General features: G+C 38.1%; 1 protein-coding gene across 1 annotated transcript in view; it reads right to left on the bottom strand.

Moving 5' to 3' along the window:
* The window catches only part of IL15RA (interleukin 15 receptor subunit alpha), a 23,180-nt gene extending 20,893 nt beyond the window's left edge, over positions 1-2,287 (bottom strand). Inside the window, 1 exon segment of the mRNA XM_044915244.1 lies at positions 2,156-2,287. Within this exon segment, the coding sequence (XP_044771179.1) occupies positions 2,156-2,287 (132 nt within the window).
* Between the last annotated feature and the right edge of the window lie 14,114 nt (positions 2,288-16,401).

The following is a 16,401-nucleotide window of genomic DNA, read 5'->3' as shown; positions in this document are numbered from 1 at the left end:
AGAAAGAAAGAAAGAAAGAAAGAAAGAAAGAAAGAAAGAAAGAAAGAAAGAAAGAAAGAAAGAAAAAAGAAAGAAAGAAAAAGAAAAGGAAAGGCAGAGGAAGTATTCCAGACTGAAAGAGGCTAAAGAGACATGGCAATGAAATGCCAAATGTGGCCCTGGATTAGATCCCGAATTAGGGAGAAAATGGTGAACATGGCATTCACAGGTGTAGAGTCTCCCAGCATCAAGTTACTTTCAGATTTTGAATACAGCCTGAGTATTAGATAATAATATTGTGTCAAGGTTAAATTTCCTGATTTTTTATAATTGTTCTGTGGTTATGTGAGAGTGTTGTGTTTTAAGAAGGTATGTTAGAGAACATATTCTTAGGAAATACATACTGAGTATTTAGGCATAAAGGGGCATAATGTCTCCAACTTACTTTCAAATGCTTTAGAGGAAAAAGCACATGTGTAATAAATATATTTGGTTAGAGATGGGGGATGATAAAGCACTGGGGCAAAATGTAAACAGTTGGTGAATCTGGGTAAAGGGTATTCAGAGGTCTTTTCTGTTTTTGCAGTTTTACTCTAAGTTTGAGGTTGCATTAGAATAAGTTAAAAAATAAGCAAAGTAAGTAACCAAACAAAAACCACTTGGTGAATGTCGCTTGGGTCCCTTTCTTTGAGGATTGCTTTTTTTTATTTTAAAGACTTTATTTGACAGAGAGAGAGCACACAAGCAGGACGGAGCCACCCAGGCGCTGAGGATTGCTCTTGAAGGAAACCCTAAGAGCCTTTGACAACTCAGGACAAGATTATAGTTTAGTCAGGAAAATGTCCTTGAATTATCTCCCTACCTGTGGTTTTCAGAGTGCTGCCTTTCCCTCTTTCCTTGTCCCCAATTCACACCGTTTAGAGTTCCTCCTTCCATTTTCAGGGTCTAAAAGTAGTGTTTGCACTCTCTCCACATTTGGTATTTTGACTGCAGCTTTGGTTTGGTGTGCGGGTTCATCATTGCCATATTTGAGTCCTCGTTCTGTTACATCAGCTCTGCTCCTTATGCCTTCATCTTCATCTTGGGCCCTCTAGGTCAGCGATTCCTAAATGTGAGTGTACAGTAGAACCACCTGGAGGGTTTGTTAAAACTCAGAGGGCTGGGCCATCCTCCCGGAGCTCCTGAGTCAATAGGTCTGGGGCAGGACCTGAGAATCTGCATTTCTAACCAGTTCCAGGTGCCAGTGATGCTGCGGGAAGCATGCCCCATCCCACATAGAACCATACTACATGGCATTCACAGGTGTAGAGTCTCCCAGCATCAAGTTACTTTCTAGTGTGGATTTAAAGCTTCTCTTGAAGTTATTAACAACTGTTTGTTCATACCTTTCTATGGTGTTGATACCATCCATGAAGATTTCTTTTACAGGTTCCTCCTGATGTGCTCTTCTGAATTTCTAGTCTAACGGTTTTTAATTGGACCCAGTTCCCCCACCTCCATCTAAAAAATGTACTCACCCACTGTGCACATGTGTGCGTATGTGTGTGTGTGTGTGTGTGTGTCTGTGGGTGTGGGTAGTTAGCTTGGTAGTACCATGGGTTTAGCTCCATGCCACCAAAATCTTAAATCTGTGTTTGTGGGGTGCTTTACTCTATGTTAACATAGATGGGAAAATACTTAGAGATGGAGGGTGGGGTGGAACGAGGAGGAATGATCATAAAACATGCCACTCTAGAAATATTTAACAGTAGACCAGAGCACATAGTCCCATAAAAATACTAGACTCTGCTCTATGATAAAATGTTCCTTCCTTCTGAGGAAACCTGGATTGACCACGGACCTTTGGACCTCTCAGGTAATGTTACATCTTTGGTGACTGGACAGTCTCCATTCAGCCACAAATCAGTGATGCCAGAGGACAGGAGAGACAAGAAGTCCTCAGAGGGAAAGGCTAGGCAAAGACTGGATTTAGCTGGTACGAGTGTATTTAACTGGTTTTTCCTTACCTACCCCTTTCCTTCCTTATGCCAAGTTTGCTCTTTGATGCTGATAGCATCGTTGTCTTGGGCCTGGAGGAACTTGTGAGATCACAGAGTCAAGCTCTCAGCCTTGGCCCCTACCATGGGTTATTCTGAAACTTTGGAAGGGAGGGAGAATCTAAGAACCCTTACCTCACCCCAAACACCACACATACAGTTACTTCCAAGTCTGTTTTGGGCTGGATTGCAAAGACGTCTTGCACACAACCATATTTGTCTTTTTGTACCTGACTATTTCGCTTTAGAATATTGTCCTTAGTATAATCCATATATGCTACAAATATTACATAATTTCCTTTCTTTTAAAGGCTGAATAGTATTCCATTGTTACATATATACCATATTTTGATTATCCATCATTCATTTGTTGATGGACACTTGGATTGATAACGTGCTTTAGCTCTTGTGAACAAGGCTGCTATGACCATGGATGTACAGATACCTCTCTGAGACCCTACTTTCAAATCGTTCTGGTTTGAAATGGAATTGCTAGATCATAGGGTGATTATATTTTTAACTTTTTGAGGAACCGCCATACTGTTTTCCACAGTGGCTGTGCCAGTTTGCACTCCCACCAATAGTGCACAAAGGCTCCTTTCCTCTACATTCTCTTGTTTTTGTTGTTGTTGACAGTACTCATCTTAGTGGGTATGAGATGTATCTCATTGCAGTTTTGACTTGCATCCCCCTCGTGATTAGAATCTTTCCATTACTTGCCGCCACTTTTATGTCTTCTTTGGGGAAATATCTATTCAAGTTCTTTGCCCATTTTTGAATTGGGCTGTTTGTTTTTGGTTGTTTTTGAGTTTTAGGGGTTTTCTATACATTCTGGATGTTAATCCTTTATCAGCTATATGATTTGCAGATATTTTCTCCCATTCTGTGGCTTGATTTTAATTCTCTGGATGGGGTCTTTTGGTGCACAAAATTTTAAAATTTTCATGAAGTCCAATTTGTCTATTCTTTTTTTTTTTTAAAGATTTTTTATTTATTTATTTGAGAGAGAGAATGAGATAGAGAGAGAGAGCATGAGAGGGGGGAGGGTCAGAGGGAGAAGCAGACTCCCTGCTGAGCAGGGAGCCCGACGTGGGACTCGATCCCGGGACTCCAGGATCATGACCTGAGCCGAAGGCAGTCGCCCAACCAACTGAGCCACCCAGGCGCCCCCGATTTGTCTATTCTTTTCTTTTGTTTCCTGTGCCTTTGGTGTCATATCCAGGAAATCATTGCAAATCCAATGTCATGGAGCTTTAGTCGTATGTTTTCTTCTAAGAGTTTTATTTTTTTTACGTCTTATATTTAGGTCTTTTATCCTTCTTGTGTTAATTTTTGTATTTGGTATTATGTAACATACCAATTTCACTAATTTGCACGCGGATGTCCAGTTTCCCCAGCCCTGTTTGTTAAAAAGACTGTCCTTTCCCAGTTGAATGGTCTTGACACCCTTGTCAAAAATCATTTTGCCATATATGTGGTGGTTTATTTCTGGGCTTTCTATTCTATTTCATTAATTTGTATGTCTGTCTTGATGCCCATATCACACTGTTGTGATTACGGTAGCTTTGTAGTAAGTTTTGAAATCAGCGTGTCAGTCCTCCACTTTTGTTTTTCAAGATTGTTTTGGCTATTTGGAGTACCTTGTGATTCCATATGAATTTTTGGATGGTTTTTCTATTTCTGGAGAAGACATCATTGGGATTTTGATAGGAATTGCATTCAATCTGTAGATCACTTTGGGTAGTATTGACATTTTAATAACATTAAATCTTTCAATCCATGACCATGGGATGTGTTTCCATTTATTTGTGTCTTCTTTCATTTCTTTTAGGGGTGCTTAGTAGTTTTCATTGTAGAGGTCTTTCAGCTCCTTGGTTAAGTGTATTCCTAGGTATTTTTATTATTTTTGATGCTATTGAAAATGGAATTGTTTTTGTAATCTTCTTTCAGATTGTTCACTGTTAGTGTATAGAAATGCAACTGATTTTTGTATGTTGACTTTGTATCCTGCTACTTTACTGAATTCATGTATTAGTTCTAACAGTTTTTTTGTGGAATTTTAAAGTTTCCTACATATAAGATCATACCATCTACAAACAGAGGTAATTTTATTTCTTCCTTTCCAACTTGGATGCCTTTTATTTCTTTTCCTTGCCTAACTGCTGTGGAACTTTCAGTGCTATGTTGAGTAGATGTGGTCAAAGCAGGCATCCTTGCCTTGTACCTGATCTTAGAGGAAAAGTTTTCAGTCTTTCACCACCGAATATAATGTTCACTGTGGGTTTTTATGTGTGGCTTTTATTATGTTGATGAAGTTTCCTTCTATTCCTAGTATTTTGAGTGTTTTATTTTTTCATATATATATATATATATATATATATCACATCTTCTTTATCCATTCATCTGTTGATGGACATCTAGGCTCTTTCCATAGTTTGGCTCTTGTGGACATTGCTGCTATAAACATTGGGGTGCATGTGCCCCTTCGGATCACTACATTTGAATCTTTGGGGTAAATACCCAGTAGTGCAATTGCTATTTTAAACTTTTTGAGGAACCTCCATACTGTTTTCCAGAGTGGCTGCACTAGCCTGCATTCCCACCAACAGTGTAGGAGGGTTCCCCTTTCTCCGCATCCTCACCAACATCTGTCGTTTCCTGACTTGTTAATTTTATCCATTCTCACTGGTGTGAGGTGATATCTCATTGAGGTTTTGATTTGGATTTCCCTGATGCTGAGTGATGTTGAGCACTTTTTCATGTATCTGTTGGCCATTTGGATGTCTTCTTTGCAGAAATGTCTGTTCATGTCTTCTGCCCATTTCTTGATTGGATTCTTTGTTCTCTGGGTATTGAGTTTGATAAGTTCTTTATAGATTTTGGATACTAGCCCTTTATCTGATATGTCATTTGCAAATATCTTCTCCCATTCTGTCAATTGTCTTTTGGTTTTGTTGACTGTTTCCTTTGCTGTGCAAAAGCTTTTTATCTTAATGAAGTCCCAGTAGTTCATTTTTGCCCTTGCCTCCCTTGCCTTCAGTGATGTTTCTAGGAAGAAGTTGCTGCAGCTGAGGTCGAAGAGATGCTGCCTGTGTTCTCCTCAAGGATTTTGATGGATTCCTGTCTCACATTGAGGTCTTTCACCCATTTTGAGTCTATTTTTGTGTGTGGTGTAAGGAAATGGTCCAGTTTCATTCTTCTGCATGTGGCTGTCCAATTTTCCCAACACCATTTGTTGAGGAGACTTTTTTCCATTAGACATTCTTTCCTGCTTTGTTGAAGATTAGTTGACCATAGACTTGAGGGTCTCTCTATTCTGTTCCATTGATCTATGTGTCTGTTTTTGTGCCAGTACCATACTGTCTTGATGATTACAGCTTTGTAATAGAGCTTGAAGTCCGGAATTGTGATGCCACTGGCTTTTCTTTTCTTTTTCAACATTCCTCTAGCTATTCGGGGTCTTTTCTGGTTCCAGACAAATTTTAGGATTATTTGTTCCATTTCTTTGAAAAAAATTGATGGTATTTTGATAGGGATTGCATTAAATGTGTAGATTACTCTATGTAGCATAGATATTTTTACAATCCATGAGCATGGAACATTTTCCCATTTCTTTGTATTATCCTCAATTTCTTTCATGAGTTTTCTATAGTTTTCTGAGTACAGATCCTTTGCCTTTTCAGTTAGATTTATTCCTAGGTATCTTATGGTTTTAGGTGCAGTTATAAATGGGATCGACTCCTTAATTTCTCTTTCTTCTGTCTTGTTGTTGGTGTATAGAAATGCAACTGATTTCTGTGCATTGATTTTATATCCTGCCACTTTACTGAATTCCTGTATGTGTTCTAGCAATTTTGGGGTGGACTCTTTTGGGTTTTCCACATAAAGTATCATATCATCTGCAAAAAGTGAGAGTTTCACTTCTTCTTTGCCAATTCCGATGCCTTTTATTTCTTTTTGTTGTCTGATTGCTGAGGCTAGGACTTCTAGTACTATGTTGAACAGCAGTGGTGATAGTGGACATCCCTGCCATGTTCCTGACCGTAGGGGGAAAGCTCTCAGTTTTTCCCCATTGAGTATGATATTCGCTGTGGGTTTTTCATGGATGGCTTTTATGATATTGAGGTATGTACCCTCTATCCCTACATTGTGAAGAGTTTTAATCAAGAAAAGATGCTGTACTTTGTCAAATGCTTTTTCTGCATCTATTGAGAGGGTCATATGGTTCTTGTTCTTTCTTTTATTAATGTATTGTATCACATTAATTGATTTGTGGATGTTGAACCAGCCTTGCAGCCCAGGAATAAATCCCACTTGGTCGTGGTGAATAATCCTTTTAATGTACTGTTGGATCCTACCGGCTAGTATTTGGTGAGAATTTTTGCATCCATGTTCACCAGGGATATCGGTCTGTAGTTCTCCTTTTTGATGGGGTCTTTGTCTGGCTTTGGGGTCAAGGTAATGCTGGCCTCATAAAATGAATTTGGAAGTTTTCCTTCCATTTCTATTCTTTGAAACAGCTTCAGAAGAATAAGTATTAATTCTTCTTGAAATGTTTGGTAGAATTCCCCTGGGAAGCCATCTGGCCCTGGGCTCTTGTTTGTTGGGAGATTTTTAATTACTGCTTCAATTTCCTTACTGGTTATGGGTCTGTTCAGGTTTTCTGTTTCTTCCTGGTTCAGTTTTGGTAGTTGATACGTCTCTAGGAATGCATCTGTTTCTTCCAGATTGTCTAATTTGCCGGCATACAGTTGCTCATAATATATTCTTGTAATTGTTTGTATTTCTTTGGTGTTTGTTGTGATCTCTCCTCTTTCATTCATGATTTTATTTATTTGGGTCCTTTCTTTCTTCTTTTTGATAAGTCTGGCCAAGGGTTTATCAATCTTATTAATTCTTTCAAAGAACCACCTCCTAGTTTCGTTGATCTGTTCTACTGTTCTTTTGGTTTCTATTTCATTGGTTTCTGCTCTGATCTTTATTATTTCTCTTCTCCTGCTGGGTTTAGGCTTTATTTGCTGTTCTTTATCCAGCTCCTTTAGGTGTAGATTAGGTTGTGTATTTGAAACCTTTCTTGTTTCTTGAGAAAGGCTTGTATTGCTATATACTTTCCTCTTAGGACTGCCTTTGCTGCATCCCAAAGATTTTGAACAGTTGTGTTTTCATTTTCATTTGTTTCCATGAATTTTTAAAAATCTTCTTTAATTTCCTGGTTGACCCATTCATTCTTTAGTAGGCTGCTCTTTAGCCTCCATGTATTTGAGTTCTTTCCAACTTTCCTTTTGTGATTGAGTTCTAGTTTCAAAGCATTGTGGTCCGAAAATATGCAGGGAATGATCCCAATCTTTTGGTACCAGTTGAGACCTGATTTGTGACCCAGGATGTGATCGATTCTGGAGAATGTTCCATGTGCACTAGAAAAGAATGTGTATCTGTTGGTTTGGGATGGAATGTTCTGAATATATCTGTGAAGTCCATTTGGTCCAGTGTGTCATTTAAAGTCTTTATTTCCTTGTTGATCTTTTGCTTAGATGATCTGTCCATTTGAATGAGGGGGGTGTTAGAGTCCCCTACTATTATTGTATTGTTGTTGATGTGTTTCTTTGATTTTGTTATTAACTGGCTTATATAATTGGCTGCTCCCATGTTAGGGGCATAGATATTTAAAATTGTTAAATCTTCTTGTTGGATAGACCCTTTAAGTATGATGTAGTGTCCTTCCTCATCTCTTATTACAGTCTTTGGTTTAAAATCTAATTTGTCTGATATAAGGATTGCCACCCCAGCTTTCTTTGGGTGTCCATTAGCATGGTAAATGGCTTTCCACCCCCTCACTTTAAATCTGGAGGTGTCTTTGCATCTAAAATGAGTCTCTTGCAGACAGCATATCGATGGGTCTTGTTTTTTTATCCAGTCTGATAGCCTGTGTCTTTTGACTGGGGCATTTAGCCCATTTATATTCACTGTAACCATTGAAAGATATGAATTTAGTGCCATTGTATTCCCTGTAGGGTGACTGTTACTGTATTTTGTCTCTGTTCCTTTCTGGTCTATGTTACTTTTAGGCTTTTTCTTTGCTTAGAGGACCCCTTTCAGTATTTCTTGTAGGGCTGGTTTGGTGTTCGCAAATTCTTTTTGTTTGTCCTGGAAGCTTTTTATCTCTCCTTCTATTTTCTATGAAAGCCTAGCTGGATATAGCATTCTTGACTGCATATTTTTCTCATTTAGTGCTCTGAATATATCATGCGAATCCTTTCTGCCCTGCCAGGTCTCTGTGGATAGGTCTGCTGCCAATCTAATGTTTCTACCATTGTAGGTTACAGACCTCTTGTCCCGAGCTGCTTTCAGGATTTTCTCTTTGTCTCTGAGACTTGTGAGTTTTACTATTAGATGTCGGGGTGTTGACCTATTTTTATTGATTTTGAGGGGGGTTCTCTGTGCCTTCTGGATTTCGATGCCTGTTTCCTTCCCCAAATTAGGGAAGTTCTGTGCTATAATTTGCTCCAGTGTACCTTCTCACCGTAGAGAGTACCTCTCTCTTCTTCTTCTTCTTCTGGGATCCCAAGTATTCTAATGTTGTTTTGCTTTATGGTATCATTTATCTCTCGAATTCTCCCCTCATGATCCAGTAGTTGTTTATCTCTCTTTTTCTCAGCTTCTTTATTCTCCATCATTTAGTCTTCTATATCACTAATTCTTTCTTCTGCCTCATTTATCCTAGCGTTTAGAGCCTCCATTTTTGATTGCACCTCATTAATAGCCTTTTTGATTCTGACTTGGTTAGATTTTAGTTCTTTTATTTCTCCAGAAAGGGATTCTCTAGTATCTTCTATACTTTTTTCAAGCCCAGCTCGTACCTTTATAATTGTCATTATGAACTCTAGTTCCAACATCTTACTAATGTCTGTATTGATTAGGTCCCCAGCAGTTGGTACTGCCTCTTGTTCTTTTTTTTTTTGAGGTGAGCTTTTCTGTCTTGTCATTTTATCCAGAGGAGAACAGATGAATGAGAGAACAAAATGCTAAAAAAATGCTAAAAGGGTAGCATCGACCCCAGGAAAATATACACTAAACAAATTAGAAGAGACCCGAAACTGGGCGGGGGCAGGGGGAGGGAAGGAATGGAAAAAAAAAGAATATGATCAGGCTGCTGAATATAATAGAGCCATTCACTAGATTTTGGGTGTATTTTGGTCTGTTAGAAGAAATTGCCTCCCAATATTTTAAAGAAAGAAAAACTTATATATATACACAAAAATAAGGTAAATATGATGAAGGGATGGAATATGACTGTAAAGATGAAAATTAAAAAGGATTTTTAAAAAGGAATTGATAAGATAAGAAGTTGGTTGAAAAAAGAATGAAAAAAATATAGAAAAAAAAAGAATGTGATCAGGCGGGAAACTAGGACAACATCCTACACTAGATTTAGGGTATATTTTGATCTGTTATAAGAAACTGTATCCCAAAATTTTAAAGAAAGAAAAACATATATATACAAAAAAGGTTAAACACAATGAAGAGATAGACTACTACTGTAAAAATGAAAAATTAAAAAAGATTTTAAAAAAGGAATTGATAAGATGTTGGTTGAAAAAGGAAGGAAGAAAAATTCAACTAAAAAATAGAAAAAGAGAAAAATAAAGAAAATTAAAAATATTAACTTTGAAAGACTAAAGAATCATGGGGAAAAAGCCATGAATTCTATGTGCAGTATTCCCCTAGCACTGGGGTTTTGCTGTTCTCATTGGTCAGTAAACTTGGCCTTGGCTGGCTGTTCTTGCTGATCTTCTAGGGGAGGGGCCTGTTGCCATGGTTCCCAAATGTTTTTGCTGGAGGTGGAATTGCCCCGCCCTTGTCGGGGGCAGGCTAAGTAATCTGCTCGGGTTTGCTCTCGGGAGCTTCTGTTCTCTGTAAGCTTTCCGTGCAGCTTTGGAGGACGAGAGTGAAAATGGCGGCCTCCCAATCTCTGCCCCGGAGGAGCCAAGAACTCAGGGCCCGCTCCTCAGTGAGCCCCCAGAGAAAAGCAGTCAGTCACTCCCGTCTCCCCGGTCTCCGGCTGCACTCCGTACTCACCTGGCCTGTGACCAAACGTTTCTATCTCTGGCACCCGACCCCATGTGGAGTCTCCAAACCCAGCAGACCCCTGCGGTGCGTTCCCGTGCTGCTCCTCCCCGGGGAGGAAGGGGAGTCTCCCAGACTTGCAGCTTCTTGGGTCCCTACTGGAAGAACAGTGGCCCAGCTGTGTCCTGGATCACGGTTTATGGCAACCCCGAGCTGAGAGCCCACTCCTCGGCTCCGTCTCTGCAGCCAGCTTCCCCGCTCCAATACCTGGGAGCTCTGCCGCACTCAGGCACCCCTGGTCTTTCTGTGACCCCGAGGGTCCTGAGACCACACTGACCCAGAGAGGGTTCCACCCCCAGCTTAGCCACTGGAGCGACATCCCTCAGCGGTGCAGACTTCTAAAAGTTCTGATTTTGTGCTCCGCTGCTCTATCACTTGCCGGTATCGGCTGACGGAAGCCCCCTCCCCCGCCATCTATCTTTCCGAATATCGCCTTGGATTCACTTCTCTGCACACACATCCTGCCTTCCAGAAAGTGGTCACTTTTCTGTTCAGAGAGTTGCTGCTGTTCTTTTCTTTGATCTCCTTGTGAGTATGTAGATGTTCAGAATGGTTTGATTAACTATCTAGCTGAATTCCTGGGACCAGACGAAATTTAGGTCTCCTACTCCTCTGCCATCTTGCTCCTCCCCCCAATTTTGTGAATTTTCTAGTTTTCCTTCTGTTATTGATTTCTAACTTCATCCTACTGTGATCAGATTAGATACTTTGTATGTCTTCTTAAATCTATTGAGACTTAATGTGTGGCCTAACATATGGTCCATCCTGGAAAATGTCCCATGGATTAAGAATATATATTTTGGTGGTCAGTTATTCGATACATAAATGTTTATAAATGTTATATCTTCTTGCTATATCAAATATATATAAGGCCTTTTTTTGTCTCTAAATTTTATTGGTTTAAAGTCTATTTTGCCTGATATTAGTTAGTATAGCCATCCCTACTCTCTTTTGGTTACTATTTTCATGGAATATCTATTTGCATCTTTTCACTTTTAATCTATTTGTGTCTTAGGATCTTCAGTTTGTCTCTTGTAGACAGCATATAATCAGATCAATGTGTGTGTGTGTGTGTGTGTGTGTCTTTGCCAGTCTCTGTTTTTCCATTAAAGAGTTTAATCCATTTACATTTAAAGTAATTACTGGTAAGGGGGGACTTACTTCTGTCATTTTGCTCTTTGTTTTCTATGTGCCTTAGAGCTTTTTTTGCCCCTCATTTTCTGCATTACTGTCTTTTTTTATGTTTAGTCAGTTTGATGTCATGAAATGTTTAAATTTCTTAATTTCTTTTATTTATATTCTATAGCTATTTTATTTGTGGTTACCATGGAGATTACATTTAACATTCTAAAGTTATCATGCTCTAATTTGGATTCATACCAACTTAACTTCAATGACATAAAAATTCTGCTCTTTTATAGCTCTGTCACAAAATCACATCTTTATACATTGTGTGTCCCAAAACATAAGCTAATAATTCTTCAAAATGCATTAGTCTTTTAAATTATGTAGAAAACAAGATTTGGAGTTACAAACCAAAGTTACATTGATGTTACCTTTTATACTAATTTTTTTCTTTAAATATATTAGTCTCTTAAATCATGTAGAAAACAAAAATTACAGTTACAAACCATTGTTCAGTAATACCAGCTTCCATAATTGCCCATGAATTTACCTTTATTGAGATTTTTATTTCTCCATTCAGCTTCAAGCTATGTGCTAGTGTCCTTCTGTTTTGCCTTTCAGGACTCTGAGCATATATTGTAGGTCAGGGTCAGTGTAGTGGACTCCCTCAGCTTTTGCTTATCTGAGAATGTCCTAATTTCACCCTGACTTTTGAAGGACAGTTTTTCTGGATATAGGATTCTCAGTTGGCAGTTCTTTTCTTTTAGCACTGTGAATATATTGGCCTGCTGCCTTCTGGCCTCCAAAGTTTTTGATGAGAAATATACTGATAATCTTATTGGGGAATTCCTTGTATATGATGATTTGCTTCTCTCTTGCTGCTTTCAAGATTCTCTCTTTGGCTCTGGCTTCTGAAAGTTTGATTCTATTGTGTCTTGGTGAAGGTCTCTGAGTTCATCTTACTTGAAGTTAATTGAGTTTCTTGGAGGTTTATATTCATGTCTTCTATCAAATTCGGGAAATTTACCACCTTTATTTCCTCAAATATTCTCTCTGCTCCCTTCTGTCTTACTTCTTCTTTTAAGACTCACACAGTGTTGGTCTCTTGATGGTGTCCCATAGTCCTTTTAGGCTCTGTTTACCTTTTTTCAATTTTTTTTCTTTCTGTTTCTCAGACTTGATCATTTCTGTGGTTTCCATCTTCATATTTGTTAATTCTTTCTTCTACCTGTTCAAATCTGCCTTTGAATCTCTCTAGTGAAATTGTCATTTGAGTTATTGTACTTTTCAGCTCCAGAATTTGTTTTTGGTTTCTTTTTAGGATTTCCCTCTCTTTATTAATATTTTCATTTTGTTCATACTTCATTTTCTTTGACTTTCTCCACATCTTCCTTTAGTTCTTTGAGGATCTTTAAGACAGATGTTTTAAGTCTTTGTCTAGTATATCTGCCATCTGGTCTTTTTCAGGGACAATTTCTGTTGATTTATTTCTTTCTTTTGACTGGGTCATACTTTCCTGTTTCTTTCTATGATTTGTGATTTTTTTTTTTTAATTGAAAACTGAACATTTGAATCTAATAGTGTGGTAACTCTGGAAACCAGTTTTGCCCATATCTCAGGGTTTGCTGTTATTTATTTATTTATTCTTTTGATTGTTGCAGGCTGTCACTGTGCCAGGGGTCAGCCTGAGTTATAATCTTAAGGTCTTCTCAGGTCCTTTCTAAACTTTTCTCTGAGCTTGCATGGTCACTTTCTATTTTTCCCTGAATATGCAGTTGTTTATGAATGTCTTAGTCTTTAATGTCTGGCTCCCAAAAGGAGGGAATAGGAAAAAAGAACGGGGAGGGGGAAGGGTGCTGGCTCTCTAAATTCCCCTGGAATTCACTTCAACTGGTTTGGGAGGGGCTTGCAGCAACAGGGAGAGTTGCAGCAAAATGGCTTCCCACCTCTTTGGCAGCACATCTGTGATCAGAAGCACCCATCAGCAATACAGCACAGATCCCTGGTATTTATAGGACAGGGTCCTTTTTGCCCTACCCTGACTCCTGCAAGCTGTGTGCAGGCTTCTCCAGGAACACAGCACAGCTGCCTGCCATGTGGCTGGGGGTGGCTGATGGGTGTAAGGAGCTGAAACTGACCACCATTTACCTTCCAAGTCTCCCCTGGAAGCTGCAAGCTTTCAGTATGTTCCAGAGTTCCAAAATAGTTCTATCAGACAGATTCTGCCAATGCAACTATTGTCTAGGTGAGTAAACAGAGTCTTGATACTTCCTACTCTACCATCTTCCCAGAATCCTACTTCACCCTACTGTTTTGAATAAATGTTTCCTTGGGTATACAATTCCAGCAGATAGTTTTTGTCTTCAGCACTTTGATGCTTTGTAGCTTTTAATGTTGGTGTTTTACTAAAAAGCCCACTGTGTGTCTAACTCTTGTTTCTTTGTTAGCAATTTGTTAGCAATTTGTCTTTTCTCTCAGGATACTTAAGATCTTCTCTATTTTGGTGCTCTGCAGTGGTTCTTGGTATGGGTTTCTTTTTCTTTATCTCTCTGCTTATTGGGGTTTCTTTCAAAAAGTTTTATGATTTTCTACATAAGGGAGTGATGTATCTGTTGATTTATTCGTAGGTAATTAATTTGGGGCAGGAAGGTGTGCTTTGTAAATGTCATCTTTTAAAAATATATATTATCGAAATGAAATGCTTTTTGCAGGTACAGAGAAAGAATATTGATTCTTGAATATTGACTTTTAATTTAGCAATCTAGCTCAATCCTTAATAATTTATCTGCAAATTATTATGATGGAATAACAGTCATATGTCTGAGAATAATGAGAGCTTAAAAAGTTCTTTTCCAACCTATATAATGTTTGTTTTTCTTGTCTTACTATATTGGTTGGGCCTTCTTGTTGAAGAAGAGGGGTTATAGTGTGAAACTTTGTCTTGTTGCTGTTTTGAAAGGGAATCTTCAGGTTTATCTATTCTATTTCTTCTTGAGTTAGTTTTGGTAAATTGTTTTTTGTTTGTTTGTTTATTTTTAGAGGGGGGAGGGGCAGAGGGAGAGGGAAAGAGAATCTTAAGCAGGCTCCACGCTGGGTGTGGAGCCCAGTGCGGATTTGATCATGACCTGAGTGGAAATCAAGAGTTGGACACTTAACCACCCAGGCATCCCAGTAAATTGTTTGTTTGTTTTTAAATAAGGATTTGTCATCTATACTTTCAAACTTATTTGTATGAAAGTATTTTAAATGTTTTATTTATATCCTCTTTTACATGCCTAATATTGTTTGTTTATGCATTCTCTTTTATTCTTGATTAATTCTCCTAGAGGTTTGTTCATTTTAGTAGATTTTTCAAAGAACCAACTTTTAGATTTGTTGCATCTCTCTAATGTATATCTGTTTTCACTATTGTTAATGTCTGTTTTTATCCTTATTTTTTTGCTCCTACTTCTATTTGACCTATTCTGCTTTTTAAAAAAAGATTTTATTTATTTATTTGACACAGAAAGTGAAAGAGCACAAGTGTGGGGGAGGAGGGGCAGAGGGAGAGGGAGAAGCAGACTTCCCAATGCAGGACTCGATCCCAGGACCCTGGGATCATGACCTGAGCCAAAGGCAAATGCTTGACCAACTGAGCCACTCAGGCACTACCCCTATTGTGTTTTTTTATAATATCTATCGTTGGATGCTTAGCTCATAATGTGAGGCTTTCCTTATTTTCTAATGTAGATACTCAATGCTCTAAGTTTCCAGAAGATGGTGTTTGGTGCTTTTGTTTTGCTTTGTCCCAGTTAATTTTCTAGTTATTTATTTTTTTTCTGACTTGTATTCCTTGTGGTCAGAGAAGTTGGCCTATATAACTATCATTTGAAATGTATCGAGGCCATTTTATGGCCTGGCAACATATAGTCGGTTTTTTTTTTTTAAGATTTTATTTATTTATTTGAGAGAGAATGAGAGACAGCACGAGAGGGAAGAGGGTCAGAGGGAGAAGCAGACCCCCCGCTGAGCAGGGAGCCCGATGTGGGACTCGATCGCGGGACTCCAGGATCATGACCTGAGCCGAAGGCAGTCGCCTAACCAATTGAGCCACCCAGGCGCCCTATAGTCGGTTTTTATAAATGTTCTCTGTGTGTTTGAAATGAATCTGCATTATTCAGTTGTTAGACAATTTGATCAAGCTTGTTAATTGTTTTCACAACTTTTGTATTCTTACTGATTTATTTTCACATTTGATCCATCAAATACTTCGAGAGGTATGTTAAAAATTTCCATTATGATTGTATACTTGTTAATATATATAATATATATATTATAATAGTTCTGACCATTTTTGACTCATATATTTTGAGGCTGTGCTTTAGAATTGTTACCATTCCATGTTAAGCAACCTATACCTTCTTTCCATATTCCACTGCTGTTGTTGAGGATTTAGCCATCACTCAAATTTGCATGACTTTGTTGATTTTTTTTTAGAATTAGCCAGTGAAGCCATCTGGGTCTGGAATTTTTTGTTGGAGTTGTTTTAAACTACAACTTTAACTCTCTAAGATATAAGATGACTCAGGTTATTCCTGAATGGGCTTTCATATTTGCATTTCAATGACTTTGTCCATTTTACCTAAGTTGTCATATTTACAGCCATAAAGCTATTCATAATAAAACTTTATGACCCATCGGATATTTGTAGAATCTGCAGTGATGTTCCTTTTCCTTCCCAATGTTTCATTCCCAATGTAGTTCATGTTTATTCATTTTTCTTCTTGATCAGTCTGGCTAGAGATTTACACTGTTATTGATCTATTGAAATAACCAGCCTTTAGTTTAATTGATATTATCTGTTGTTTTTCTGCATTCAATTTCATTGATTTCTGCTTTTATCATTATCATTTCCTTCCTTCTGTTTAGGGTTAATTTGTTCATTGTTGTCTGGTTTCTTCAGGTAGAAGCTTAGATCACTGACTTGAGACTTTTCTTCTTTTCTAATACAAGCACTTAATATGATTAATTTCTTTCTAAAATATCTTTTAACTGAGTTCCACAAATTGTAACTTATTTAAATGTATTTTATTATCATTTTCAACTAAAAATATTTTCTATTTTCCCACAGGTTATTTATAAGTGTTTTGTTGAATTT

The sequence above is a fragment of the Neomonachus schauinslandi genome, chromosome 5, assembly GCF_002201575.2.
Source record: "Neomonachus schauinslandi chromosome 5, ASM220157v2, whole genome shotgun sequence".
Taxonomy (NCBI): domain Eukaryota; kingdom Metazoa; phylum Chordata; class Mammalia; order Carnivora; family Phocidae; genus Neomonachus; species Neomonachus schauinslandi.
Note: the sequence above shows the minus strand (reverse complement) of the source record. Positions and strands in the feature narration are given on the sequence as shown.